Source organism: Passer domesticus, chromosome 11 (genome assembly GCF_036417665.1).
Source record: "Passer domesticus isolate bPasDom1 chromosome 11, bPasDom1.hap1, whole genome shotgun sequence".
In the NCBI taxonomy this organism is placed as follows: domain Eukaryota; kingdom Metazoa; phylum Chordata; class Aves; order Passeriformes; family Passeridae; genus Passer; species Passer domesticus.
In genome coordinates this window covers 14,317,427-14,331,408 of record NC_087484.1, presented here as the reverse complement: position 1 = coordinate 14,331,408, position 13,982 = coordinate 14,317,427, and the positions used below count along the sequence as shown (strand labels likewise).

Below are 13,982 nucleotides of genomic sequence, written 5' to 3'. Positions count from 1 at the left end.
CAAGAGGAAAATGAGTCAGATAAAGTGAGGAATGAGCCAAGGGGCTAGAGAGCTCAGCTGGATCCTTGTCCTTCAGTATCTATAATCAAAACATACACATAAATGTTAGTGTTCAGCCACCGTTACTATTGGTGCCACACCAATATCAGCAGCACTGGGGCTTGCACTGGTGTTGTTACACACTGGTCTGATGAGGCTTGTGGGACAGCAGAGAACATGGGCTGGAGCCAGGGTTAGTCATGGAGAGAGAGAAAATAGAGGAAACCTAGAAAGAGAATAAGCAATTTCTACATGTTCAGTTGGAGGTACAAAACACTGCATTTAATTTAAAAATTACAATCTTTTGGAAGCCTTGGACAGAACTGTTAGCAAAATGACACACAGTGGCAGTGAAGCTCCCAAGGAAAGGAAATTACTTACGCTGGTGGGCTGTCTCCACAGTACTTCCCAATTCTTTTAGCATCATTGATTTCCCCACCATTAAACACTGCAACGTAGTCATATCTGCAGTAGTTGTCTCTCTCCACATCAAACTTCTCAAATTTTAACTCTATTAGCTAAAGGGAAAATGGAAATAAGTCATTTTGGTTTTGACATGCAGAATTTATTAATACTTATTGCAGTAAGTGACATCTTCATATGAAGTACTATTTAATTTTTCTTTCAATAAAGGAAAATTCCTTAATCCACTTAATTGTAAAGTATTTTTAATCCACATGACCTCTCCAACTAATAGTTCAGCATATGACTCTAACATTCTGTAAAACATTTTCCTCTCAAATGTATGCAAGTAACTTCTGATAAAATTATTTTATGAACTGAATGTTAGTAGGTGTTAGGTGTTACAAGGCTCTTAAAATAACTACAGCAAGTGTAAGCAACAGAAAAGGAACTTTTAATATCATTGCATCTTTCAAGATATGCTAAAGAAAAGGCAAAGGCAAAGTTGATATGAGGCATTTCACTGACTTCATTAACAGCAGGGCCTAAATCACTGTGGTTGCCAATGCTGTGTATGCTTGATGCAGAATTAAAAAACATTAGAAATTAAAATGTTGATAGAAAGAAAATTAGCAAATAGTAAAAGTAAACCCAAGAGAAAGTAAATACTGAAAGGAATAGTGTTTCCATGTCAGATTTCCATCATTGTTGAGGTTTTACAAGTATAAATGTGAACTAGTATCATACTGGTATGCTATTATCTCCAATGACTTTTATTTATGGAATTTTCTACTTAAGGGGAAAAAAAAAATCAAACAAACAATGTACAAGAAAACAGAAATGTAATCTACTAATCTGAAATGAAGTCCTGCAGAATGACTCTGTCAGTCATGTGTGGCAAGGAAGGGAAACACAACCTAACTGCTGCATGGAAACAGAGGTAATATATGCATTTAGGTTGCCTCTTTAGATGAAGCACAACAGTATTTAAATCATCTTCCCATAAATAGCACAAATAAAGCTTGAATGACAAGACTGATTTATGCTGATTGTAGATCAACCTTTATACAGATCTGACTCAAAGAAAGATGGTATTAAATCTTCTAAAATTGTACAAAGAAAAATAAGTAATTTGTACATGGCATGTACTTTATTTGATTACTGACATAGCATAAGTTATCATGTTCTACATTCATAGTAATGATAGCCTGTTATCACCTGATGTCTTGGATATAGTTTTGCACTATTAAGATATTTTAGGAATAATTTTGTTTCCCATCAAGTATGAGTAACCTTGGGGGAATTGATTTCAGAGATGACTAACAGGCTTGTTTCAAACCCTCAGTATCATGATGAAAAAATGCACTTTAAATGGAATACCCATCTGAATAACATGCTTGTGATCAAAAAAGATGGTATGCAAAGAAGTAATGCAACTGGGAATAGAAATGGTAAATTTTTCCATAGCAGGCAAAAGAGCAGGCCATAATATCTACTTCACTATTGTTCAATAAGTGCACTTTGCACTAATAAGTATTTAATAGTAGAATAGAAGCTCTTCATGATCAGGATAAGATCCTTCATCTTGTGTAATAAATTAAGTAATTATTGGTTTGTATTTGAAGCAACAAAACAAGAGTGTCTTGTTTTATTGATCACATGCTTAGGAAAGGGAAATAGAAACAATAACACCTAAATTCTGGTAAATGGAAGACTGGGAAGCTTTTTCTGTGCACTTGAAGAGAGATGCTTATTCAGTACTTAATGGAAAATGGCACTGTCAAAATTCTGCCTTTTTCCATGCAAACAACCACTGTTGCAGTACATGAATAATATATATTTGGAAACAGGTAGATTTATGGAATGAAATCATCAAAAGGCACAGGATATAATGCCCTTATTTTTATGCTGATATAGCCTTTCTCAAATCTTCTCTATGAGCTTAGGAAAAGTTCTTAGGCTTATCTGGAGACATTTGGAAAGAACCAAAGTAATCTGCAGTTTACAGATAAGGGTTTAAAAATCACTGCCTATCTATTGGATTGTTAAATGGCCTGTATCTAGCAAACAAGGAACGTACATTAAAAAGGAATACAGGAAAGACTAAGCTGACATACTGCTTCAGTTCAAGGGAGGAACTGTCTTGGTAAATGCAAAAGTAGGAAAGATCAGAAGAATATATTTATCTGGGGCAGCTTTTTTTATTTCAAGGATTAGTCATGAGCGGAAGATGAAGAGGAAAGTCATCTTTATATGTAAATGAATTTTAAAAGCTGAATGTGGCAAGAAAAGCAACCTACCAAACATGCCTGTCAACCAAAACATTCAATCATTGTAGACCTCCTGCTAAGGTACAAAGCAGATGGCTCAGCAGCAGCCAAAAAATGTGCAGCTAGGATTGAGATTTGCCCTGCAGTGTAGGGAACACCCTTGTGTTTGCCATGCGTGGCACAAGAGCCCTCTCAGTCTGCTGCCACATCTCCTCAGCTCCTAATGAAGTGGTAACATATGCTCGCATGGCATCTGGCTAATTAATCGAGCATGTTATGCGATGGAGCCTTCAAAATGTGAAATAGAACAAACTGCTTTTATTAAATTCAATCAGCTCCACCTCAACAGTAAACTGCAGCAACACCAAAAATGCTCAAACATTGTTAGACTTAAATGCAGCATTGGTCATCATCACGTTTGGTGCTGAGATGATCACATGCCCTGACTTCATTTACATGGCATTTTTTTAATTAAGAAAATAATGATTAAATTTTTTAATTAAATTAAATATTTAATTTTTTTATTAAGAAAATAGTGTTTTAACCCTCCTTAGCTCAAAAGCCTCAGCAGTCACAGGTGCTTAAATGGGTTTCATTTCGGGGTGTAGCCTTGCGTGGCCCTGCTGAGGAAGCCCAGGAGTCACCGGGGCGATGGGGAGGGAAGGCACACGGCCGGAGCGCGGCCGTGCCCGTGCTCGCTGTGCCGGCCGGTGCCACCGCGGTGTCCCGGGCCAGCCCGGGCAGCCCCTGCTCTCGGGTGTGGCTCCCTGCGGGCGCTGGAAGCGGAGCTGTGCCATGGCAGCGCCTTACCTGGTTCTTCGGGGCCACGATGTGCCAGGAACAGGTGACTCCCGCGGGGTAGTCCCGCTCGGGCCAGTTGGGCGTGTGGAAGGAGCCCGAGGGCTTGTCCAGCCGTCCCCCGCAGTACTGGTCCCCTGCAAGGCAGCACAGCGCGGGCCCGAGCGCCGCTGAGGCGCGGCGGCCGCGCCCGGGGCCTCCGCCACAGCCCCACCGCCCCACTGGGGCACTCTGGGAAAACACAGCTGATAAACAGCACAACAAAGACAGAGAAGCGTTCCTGCAAACACTGCAGGAGGGGGAGAAGCCGCAGGTACTGGAGGAGCCATCCCCCCAGCCCACGGGCAGCGATGGTGGGGCTGCAGCCTGTGGAGTGTTCGTGATGGACAGCGGTCTGTTTCTTCCCTGTCTCCTGACCTCAGCTCCAAATTGAAAACTCCATCAGGTGTGTAATCCTTATTTACAATATTACTATGAACCTTCTCGTTAAATTAACTGTATCCAGTCACAGTTATTTAATATATTGTTCAGTACAAGGTTCCAATTTATCAGGAAGGCCTGATAAATTACTCATCACCTGCACTGCCTCTGCCCAACAACCTGTCTGGTCTGGTCTCATACCAATAGCAAAAGCCTTGAAAAAGTCACTAACTAGGGCAATACCACCTCCCTGTGACCTCCCAGCCTCTCAATGTTCATACTATTCCCAAGTACCAGGCAATGCCTTTATGTTTAGTAATACCTGATGAATTTTGCTTTGATATGTTTTTGTACGTGTTATTAAACCAGGGAAGAAACAGACAATCCACAATGTCCCCTGGTACAGTGTTCAACTGCTTCACAGGCCACAGAGAAAAATCACCCTCTCCTTTCCTTTGCAGCCACTTGCTCATCTGGGTTTTACATTTAAAGAGATGGACTGAGGTCCTCAGTCACTTCCTCTACACTAGTCATGACTTCAAAGCCCTCTCCTACAGTCCCTTTGACTTTCTCTTCTGCAGCATTGAGAAGTTCATGCTGTGCAGCTGATCTTTGTGTATGTGATGTTAACTCTATCATACTTGCCTTTGATTCATTCCGATAATTCCATCATATTCAGTTCTCAGTTGGGAACATCAGAAAGGCACACTTTAGTCAAGGTGTACATGCATTATGGATTTATAATGAAGTGGATTTTGTTGTTATTGTATGGTCTTTACTTTCTTTTCTAAAAATTATTAAGTTTTGGTTTCTTTTTTGATACCTATTAAGCACTGAATTGATGCTCAACTACTGTTTTCATAAATTATCTACTTTAAACCTAAGATCTCATTCCAAAACAGTGGGTCAATTCAGAACCTGCTGTATTCTACACAAAGTTAGGGTGTTTTCCCCTTATATGCAATACTTATCTATAATTAATTTCATTTGCCCTTTTAATGACTAGCTATTACCATTAGGTGTAGTTCTAGGTGTAGTTCTTCCACTACTCTTAGACTTGTCAGCTTTTCTCTTTACTACTTGATGAGCTAAGATGGCTAACCAGTTACACTTAATAAATATGTTGAATAGCACAACCCTTAATATCTCTGGCACCACATCTTTTTAAGCATTAATGTGGCTCTGGATAGAGCCGAGATATATTTGTCTTCAGCACATATATAATGGTTAATTACCTCTTTCGTGCGGTTCTGCTGCAGAAAACTTTGCGATGAATCCACTCCCAGCAGTATTAGCATCTGAAGTCATCTGCACCAACATCTTATTGCTGCTGGACACCAGGGCCCCGGGTTTCACAGTGCCACAGAACCTGCCGATGCGCTGGCCGTTGGCATGGCCGCTGTAGATGTCCACAAAGTCATAGCGGCACAGGCTGTCGCTTTCCAGGTCCAAATAGCGGAAAGAGAGAACCACCACTTTCCCCTCTGGCACCTGCAGAGAGAGGGAAGGAGGGAGACATGCATCTGGAAGTGTGACCACGTATCTATCAGATCCCACTGTTTGCATGGCTGTTTTCATACCCTTCACCTCCTGTCAGATGAGCTCTTTTTGTTGACTATATGCCAGGCACAGCACTTTTTAAAGTAACTTGGACCCATCCTTAATACAAAGCTCTGGTCATCTCTTGTCATTATCTTATTTCTGATCCAGAGTACCTGCTAGTCAGGCTCGTGCAGTTAATTATAAACCACTTCAGCTTGGTGTGTTTCTCTTATTTTCTGTTGAAAGTGTGGAATCAGCCATGCAGTTCCCTGTCACCAAGGAGGATGAGATTAATATGAAAAAAATATGGAACAAGCAATTTAGGATTTTAAACAAATGAAATGGCTTCTCATTCTAATTTATGTTACCAAGTTTCATAGTTTGAAAGAATTTTTTAAATTACTAACATACATCTTACATTTATAAATAAAATTGGAAACTTTATGGCTAACACTGTACAACCCTAATATTTAGTTACTGGAGTGGATGCAGTGAAAGAATTATATTTGGAAAGACAATGTAAAATTATAAACAGAGAATTCAAAAGAACCACTAGTGGGTGTCCTCAATATAGAAGAGAGTTTTGTTTTCTGAAACATCTGAGGAAACATGGGGCAAATCTTGTTACATGTCTGCATCTGTGGACACTGCAAAAGAGACAAGAGTACAGAGAAGGATGTAAATTAAGACAACATAATAGTTTACAAGGAGGAGAACATTTCCTTGTATACTGTTACAAGCTTTTAAGAGAAAAATCAGCATACTGAGAAGTGAAAACTATTCTAATAAAGCACCTAATGCTGTATGTAACAGAACTGAAGAAGGGAAACAGTATTTTAAAGTATAGAGAGACCCTAGACAGGCAAGTGTAATTATCTGCATTCAATCCATATCATGGTAGAGTGGTTAGCTATTAAAATAATTGCAGCTGTTCTGCTTTACTGAGACACTACTATAATTTTCTGCTTTAAACATACACTTAATATATCTGCATTAAGTTCATATTTAAGCCACGTTATTTAAGAGTTCATGAATTTTTTTCATTCCTTAACAGTGACTCATTTTAAAACACGGGTTTGAAATAAACTAAAACGAAACTGTTCCTATATGAAATTGTCAAACTGTTTTAACATTGAGTCTCAACAGTTAAAAATTGCTTGTCAAGTATAGATGGAAGTGCTATAAATGACTGCTTTAACCCACAGAAGATACTGATAAAGGCATCAGCTCTAGAGGTACTGAAAAATGTGCTGTAGCTGTGTTCAGGTTGCTCTTTCATGTGGCTGCTTTTATGTCCAGCACTGATACTGATCCTGCAGCAGGACAGACTTCTGCTTGAGCTGTTCTCAGCTGCCCAGGGTCCATGTGCACACTTCCTGACCAGCTCCACTGCAGTTCCTGCTGCTGGTTTCAGAGAATTTTCCTTTTTAGTTCAAAGTTCTCTCGAAAATGCATTCAGGGCCCCTGTGCTGATACACATCACTGCTACTACTACAAAACTACAACTCACCTAATCTTGAATTTATTCCTTGAATCACGGCTCTCATATATAAATCTCTTATTGCATTCACTTGTCTTCTGGTCTGAATCACTAAGGAGCATTAAGGCTTGGTCATTTTAACATAAAATGAGCTAAAATGAATTTGGTATTCCTTCCAGAAGATCTGAATAATATTTACAGTTGTACTACAAAAGTCTGTGTGACTGGACAGGTCAATTCAGAAATGCTGACAGTAAAATTAGTTAGATAAAGTCAAATTTAGGCAGTTAGATGACAGAAGCCATTTTTCCAGAAGTATGTATGTAAAATAGCACATGCTCTTTTGGGGTGAACAGTCATTTTCATAAGTCTGGACAACTGGTATGACAGGATGCAAACGGGGTGACCTTTAAAGGTTATTGTGTTTTAAAATAAATTATCATGCCTACAGTTAAGTTTGTCTAACATATTCCACAACAGTGTCTTGCAGCTTTGGCTAAAACTTGCCCATCTTTAAGGTATTTCCCCTTTTCCTTCCCCTGTTTTTGAAAGCTGAGCAGAATTGGCTCTAGCATATTAGATTAAACAGTTCTATCAATGCTTATGAGATTTCCTCCTGTTTTCTCAGCCTGAAGTGCTTCTTTGAGTATACCTGCTCTCTCCCAGAGTTTGAAGAAGGAAGTGGAAATGTGAGAGGTGGCTGATTCTGGGGTAAAAAAGGTCTTTTTGCTGTCCTCGTAGAATTGCTTTCAGATTCAGCTAAGTGGTTAGTGCTCAGTAGTGCTGATGGTGCTCACTGACAGCTCTGTTCCAGGAGTGCACTGACCCAGCACTGCTCTACTCACAGGAGCCCCAAGGCACTCCCTCCTGCCCCTGGACATGCCCCTCTCCTGCTGCCCCATGGGGACAGAGGGAAACAGGACATGGGACAGAGCCCTGCTCAGGAGGGAGAGCATGCTGGCAAAGCTGCCAAACCCCAAACTGCAGTCAGCCATTCACTCAAGTCTTAGTCTTATCAAGACTGATATCTGCTTCATGATATCAGTCATTCTGTGCAGTGTTCCGCTTCCTTCTTCCCTCTCCACCACTGGCTATACTGTACTATACTATACTACACTGTACTATACTATACTGTACTATACTATACTTTATATTTCATTGCAGCTCTTAATCTCTGCTTCTGTCAGTTTAGTCTACTTGAACTTGGTCAAGACTGTTCCCCACAGATGTACTGACTTCTGTTTCATGACAGTATGTAAAAAAAATGTGTAGGAAAAACTCAGCCACGTGGTCATGAACATTTAACTCGGAGCCTGCTGCAGGTTTTACTTAGTTTTGTTTTTAGCACAATAATCCTTGCTCATGTTTAGCTGAATTTGGGGAGGTAAGTAATTTAGAAAAAATGTGGCAGGCCTTTAGTTACAGTCACTACTTACTGCTATGACTGTTATTTTAAAAATATACTCACTTATTAAAATATTTATCATTCACAAAAATAACTAATTTGTTCCAGTATGTTAAATCAGTTTAAATTTTGTGGTCTGAGTAGGTGACAATTAGAAGTGCCGAGGATGGTGGTTCCACATTCTGGCAGCAGCTGTTCCACTTTGCAGCTACTCCCAAGAAATCTTGTGCTAAATACAGGCATCTTTGCATAACTGTACTTTTCTTTGATTTTTACCATTTCACTTCTTTAATGTTGAGAACTAATGTGCTAAAATCTGCCAATGATTGTCCCAGGACATTTAAAATATTGTTCCATGAGAAACCCGGGGGAGCAAGCAAAGGCCAGCATGACTCAGTATTGTTTACTTTGAGCCACATCTGAGCCTGATGCAGTAAGATGGGATACCTCAGAGGAAGAACTGGAAGGAATTCAGCTCTTAAAAGAAAAAGGAAAAAAAAAAGAGGGAGGAGTCAAAGGAAGAATGATGTGATGCTTCCTCTGCAGGGTGTGCCTTATTTTTGTTTTATCCATCCAGCTGGTATCTTTCAACAACAGAGGCACTTCATCCTCTGCCTTTCCTTGTCACAAAGAGGGCACCTGACCCATACTCACTCTCTGCTTCCCTTCTTATTTTAACTCTATGAACTTCTTTAGGTTCAAAAAATTATGATGCTGAACTAATGCAAAGATGCCTTACTCCTATGGAAGGCTAAATAAATTTTTAGAGGGAGTTTTTATAGAGCGTAATTCCCTAAAATAATCTGTGTAGATTACTAAGCTTTTAAAAAGGGCATGATTATTCCATATATACAAAGCATCTCAAAATAAGGTCTTGAGATTGATTAACATTATATGAAATATCTGCAATGAATGATAACCAAAAACAAAGTTCATATACCATTAAAGTAGTGATGCTGTTTTTCTGTTGTTCTGACTGAATACAAAGCCCTCTTCATCAAAATGACATGGTTTAGACTATTTTCTTTGAAGGGAGGAAACCCCTTAAATGGCAGATTTCACAAATATATTTTGACTAACTTTTAAACCTGTATTGGGTTGAATATATTTTTATATATGTTTAATACAAAAATGCTGATTATATGCGTAGCTATAGCAGTCCCAAGTAGAATTGAAAAATACATCAGCTAGCTGCATACCAAATGTATTATTTCTCTCTACTGAGAATGAATGTAGAAGTTATTTGGAGTTACATCCTGGGAAGAACCATGATTTCTGCCTAGTTGCTTGTTCTCTATCTCCAATTTTAAAAATTTGTATTAGCTTGCTCTGAGAAGGGCATTAGATTCTGTTCATCTTTTTCTTTTCTGGCAATACGACCAATGTGTAAAGACCTGTTTTCTACTGGAAGGACAATTTAAAAAAGACATAGAAAAATGAATGCTTAAAACATGGAAAAAATTGTTTAAAATATTCTGCTCCCTCAGGGCAGATTCTCAACTGCCCTGATAAGTAAATTTTTCCAACTTTGCTTATTGTCAGTAAACCTGCTGGAATGCAGCTCCTGAACATATGAAAACATAACCTTACATAACTCAGACAGTTTTCAGTGTTATTGTTGCACATGAAGTTGTTGGAGTTTTATGGGAACTAAGCAGTCTGCCAGAAAAACACAGGACAGCAGTCCAGATTCTCAGACTATGTGACACATTTATGTGAGGTGATGGCCAAGAAGGATTACAGAGTATTAAAAGTAAGTGTATATGACATATTTCAGATAAAGGTATATACATTACTATAGGAAAGGAAGTAGCTGTACAAATGACTTCTTAGCAAAGCCAGTGAAAAGCTGCTGGGTAGTCTGCCAAGGCTGTAATAGAACCACAAGCATGTGCTGAGCACTTCTTAGAGCTCTTAGAATAGAGAAGCTGTTTTCTTTAGCCAGCTGAAAAAGTCCCAGTCTCTTGAAATAACAGAACCATAATTGAGTTAGACTCTTTCAGCTTTAGAAAACTAGTTGGAAAGATTTCAGATGATACCTGAATGCTACATTGCTTTATCTGTATTACCTGTAATGTTTTCTAAACCTGTTTTCCTCTAAAGAATGAATTAGCTCTCATTCTGCCCTTCTTTCTGCATTTCTTGTGCAGCTGATGAGATCCTGTAGTTGAGAAAACAAGAGCTTCACGCTTCTTGTGACCCAGACACAAAGTGAATCAACGTCTCTATCAGTCTTGCAGACTTGTCAGATCCTGCATTAGCAGAGTGTTTTCAGAAAGGTGTTCACAGCCCTTGGCTAAAACGGACAGGCAAATGTGTCTTAGTCATTTTCTAAGACCAGATGCTAAATGAGGAAGACTAACAGTAACTACAGAGTATTTCTTCATGGCAGTGTAACTGGCTTGCTTACTTACTTGGGTGCTATTGCAAGCTATTCTGAGCCTCAGTAACATTTGGTGAAAGGATTTTGTTGTATAAATTCAGGCTAACCAAACCCTTGAGTGTACCACTTTGCCACAGTTTGGTAAACCATGGTCTTTTTAAAGAGAGTACAAGCTTAGTCTTGCAGGTTTATTAGTCCTTGCCTTCCCTACGCCCTTCCTGCACACCCAAAAGACACAGAGCATTCTACAGTTGATGGGGGAAAAGAAATCAGCTTGGCTTAGTGAACATTTTTAATAAAACAGGGGTTAAATGGGCTGAGGGCACAAGCAAGCCTGGACTACTCCAGTTGTGCAGCCCTTCTCTGGCTTTTGGGCAAACTACAGAGGATAAGCAGGAGGCAGTCAAATGGCAGCACAGCAGAAAACTGCGAGTCAGGGTGATCATGAAATGACAGAAGTCATTGAGTTCCTCCCCTTGTCAAGAAAGCTCAAGTGCAGACATAGCTCTGCTACAGCTTTGTAGAAATGCCTCTCACCGTGCCCAGGTTCACCTGGATGTTGGCATCTTGTTAGCAACAGCCACATAAAGCCTGCAATTAAATCACACTGTATGGACTTTCTAAGTACCATAATTTGTTCTCTTCTCCCTCTACCTCCCATATATGAAGGGCAGATACATAGCATGATTCAGTAATTGCTTCTTTAGTGCTGCCTCCATTTATTAGTTTTTTAGTGGTAAAAATTTCATGCTGTTATAAGCAAAATTATTATCTCCCTCCAGATTCAATTTTGAACTTCTGAACATCTAATACTGAGTTATGCTGGTAAACTAATTTTGTATGATTTTCCATTTTATTTAAGGCATGTGTGTATGATTCCAAATGCAATTTGCATCTGCTCTTCAGATTGCAAGGTGGGCCATGCTGATTGCTGTCACCTCAGCCCCTGGACAGCAAGGAAGCAGCTTTATGGGCATGCACCATGTTTCACATCCTCTTCTGGATGAGGGCAGACACGGATCAAAGGTAACCTCTAACTAGGCCCCAATAATAATGCAACAGAAAGGTGCAGAAAGCAACTCTGCAGCTTCACTGGGATCTTTCAGATAAAACGATTAAAAGCACATCACTCATTTGCTGCGAGAGTTGTTTTAAACTGAACATTGTAAACAGATCAATGCCTCCCACTTTGCGTCAGCATCTCTATAGTAGCAGGAAACAATTATCCTGTGACATCCTATTCTCCTCCAACACCTAGCCTGTGATGCAGTCTTTCAGCTGAAGTTGTCTTTAGTGATCCTGTCAACACACAGACTAAGTTATTTTTTTATGCCTTCTTATTTTTTCTGTAGGCCCAAATGTCAGAAGAGTTCTTGGTGAACTGTATCTAAAAAGGAGAGGAAATTTGGTGGGCAGTTTCAGAGGGTTTAATTTGTGCAGATGTGAGGAAGAGTAATCATTCACTTACATCTGCTTCTCTGAGTCTGTGGATAAGGATATCCAGAACAGGAGTATTTAGTCCTAGTTGTTTCATGGAATCTGTTGTCCATGAATATGATATCTCTGCCCTACAGTCTCATTTCAGCATCAAAATATCAATTGTACCACATGGTTCCATTTCACATAGTCATTTATAAATGTAACAACACTTCCCTACTGCTGTCAGCCTGCTCTATGACAGACTCCAGATGTCCTGGCTGGCAGAACGCTGCTAGCAGCACACTTCAAGCAAACCTGCCTGAATTTTTTGGGTTTGACTTAAACTTTTTTTATATGTCTTCTTGCCAAGAAATTTTGCTTTTCATACGTGCCACCTCAAATCTTTTCTTTGACAGAACTCACTACTGCTTTCCACAGTGACATAAGGGGAGATGGTTGCTTATAAGTGGGTTAATTTAAAACAATTAGAGGTGCGTCAAGTAAGTCAATGAAAATTTGCTTCTGATATGAGGCAAGGCCAGTTATGTTTCAGTCACTATTATCATATTACATCAACCCTAAAAAGCTCCAGATAGTTGAGCTACTTTGAGTTACTGAGTCCATTATTGCACATATGTTACCCCACGTAAAACACTGTTTAACAACAAATAGCTGTTCATTGTCTTCAGCACTGATTTTGTAGTATTAAAAATTCTTACGGTGATTTTCCAAGTACATTTGCTGTTTGGTGGGTAGACGCCTGGAAATCCTTCACTCCCAATAAACCCTGACTCTCCAGATACAACTCCTCCACATGTAAATGTAGGCCTGAGAATAATAGAAAAAAAATCATTTATCCTTTGTATAACAGGCACAAACTGTCTCAACAGCTTAAATATTTAAAGCCATTGCTACCATGGAATATGTTTAATCATTTGTATAAAATCACTATTGACATAGAATATGCAATTTAACGTGCGAACTTAGGTGTAGAAAAAATTAACTACTTAGGCCTTAATTTTAGGTCAGCACAGACTGTTATCTCTCCCTCCTTTTTTACTTCCTAAGAGCAGTGGTGTGCCAATGTGATATATCATTGTAAATTGTTATTATAATGGAAAAATAATTATAAAAAGGCATTAGCAATGACTTTTTATAGTACATATAATAGTAGTTAAAATAGCACGGATATAAAAATTATTTCTCATTCCTTTCTGTGCTTTGAATTTATACGTTTTAATCAAGGAAGTCTCTGGTACTTTTTTGTACCTCAATAGCACAACCTGCCCGTGCTGAGCGCCGCTCCGGGTGCTGAGCCCTGTGGCCCAGCCGTGCTCAGGGCTCAGCTCAGGTGCTGGTGCCGGCTCCGGACGCGCTGCACGGACACGCGAGAAACCCTGGAAAAGCTGTACGGAACCACTGCTACTGCTGAGGACACGAGGGTGAGCGACCGCCCTGCCGAGCTTCAGACACCTCATGCCTCACCCTATTACACTGTTAAGTTAGAGAGGTTACAGCCCGCCCGGCACCGGCTGCTCCCGCAGAGTCCCGCGTTCCGTGGGAAACGCTCCTGCCTTGATGCAGTCACGGGCACTGGAACGGGCACGAAGGGAGGGTTCAGAGGAGCGCGGTACCTGTGCGGGGGGGCGGCGGGACGCGCGGCCGCCAGCAGCAGCAGCGGCGGCAGCAGCAGCGGCAGCGGCGCGGCGGGCGGCATCTCGGGCGGCGGCGGCGACTGGGGCAGGGCTGGGGCCGCGGAGCCGCTATCCGACCGCCGCCTGCTCCTCCTGTGGCTGCCAGGGCCGGGGGAGGAGGCAAAGGCTT

The 13,982-nt window shown here is 40.4% G+C and overlaps 1 protein-coding gene and 1 long non-coding RNA gene across 4 annotated transcripts in view; one reads left to right on the top strand and one right to left on the bottom strand.

The window, feature by feature from the left end:
• The window catches only part of PCOLCE2 (procollagen C-endopeptidase enhancer 2), a 22,668-nt gene extending 8,686 nt beyond the window's left edge, over nt 1-13,982 (bottom strand). The window contains exons 1-5 of the mRNA XM_064385813.1: nt 13,793-13,982; nt 12,878-12,986; nt 5,165-5,420; nt 3,522-3,646; nt 421-557 (exon numbers count right to left, since the gene is read on the bottom strand). Of these exons, the coding sequence (XP_064241883.1) occupies nt 421-557; nt 3,522-3,646; nt 5,165-5,420; nt 12,878-12,986; nt 13,793-13,875 (710 nt within the window). The 5' untranslated portion in view covers nt 13,876-13,982. The remainder of the gene's footprint in view (nt 1-420; nt 558-3,521; nt 3,647-5,164; nt 5,421-12,877; nt 12,987-13,792) is intronic.
• The window catches only part of LOC135278921 (uncharacterized), a 31,288-nt gene continuing 21,005 nt past the window's right edge, over nt 3,700-13,982 (top strand). For 2 of the 3 annotated variants that reach the window (XR_010346300.1, XR_010346299.1), the window contains exon 1: nt 3,700-3,954. This is a non-coding gene — a long non-coding RNA (uncharacterized LOC135278921). Of the gene's footprint in view, nt 3,955-11,601; nt 11,766-13,982 lie in introns of all 3 variants that reach the window. The other variant, XR_010346301.1, reaches the window with a different exon arrangement.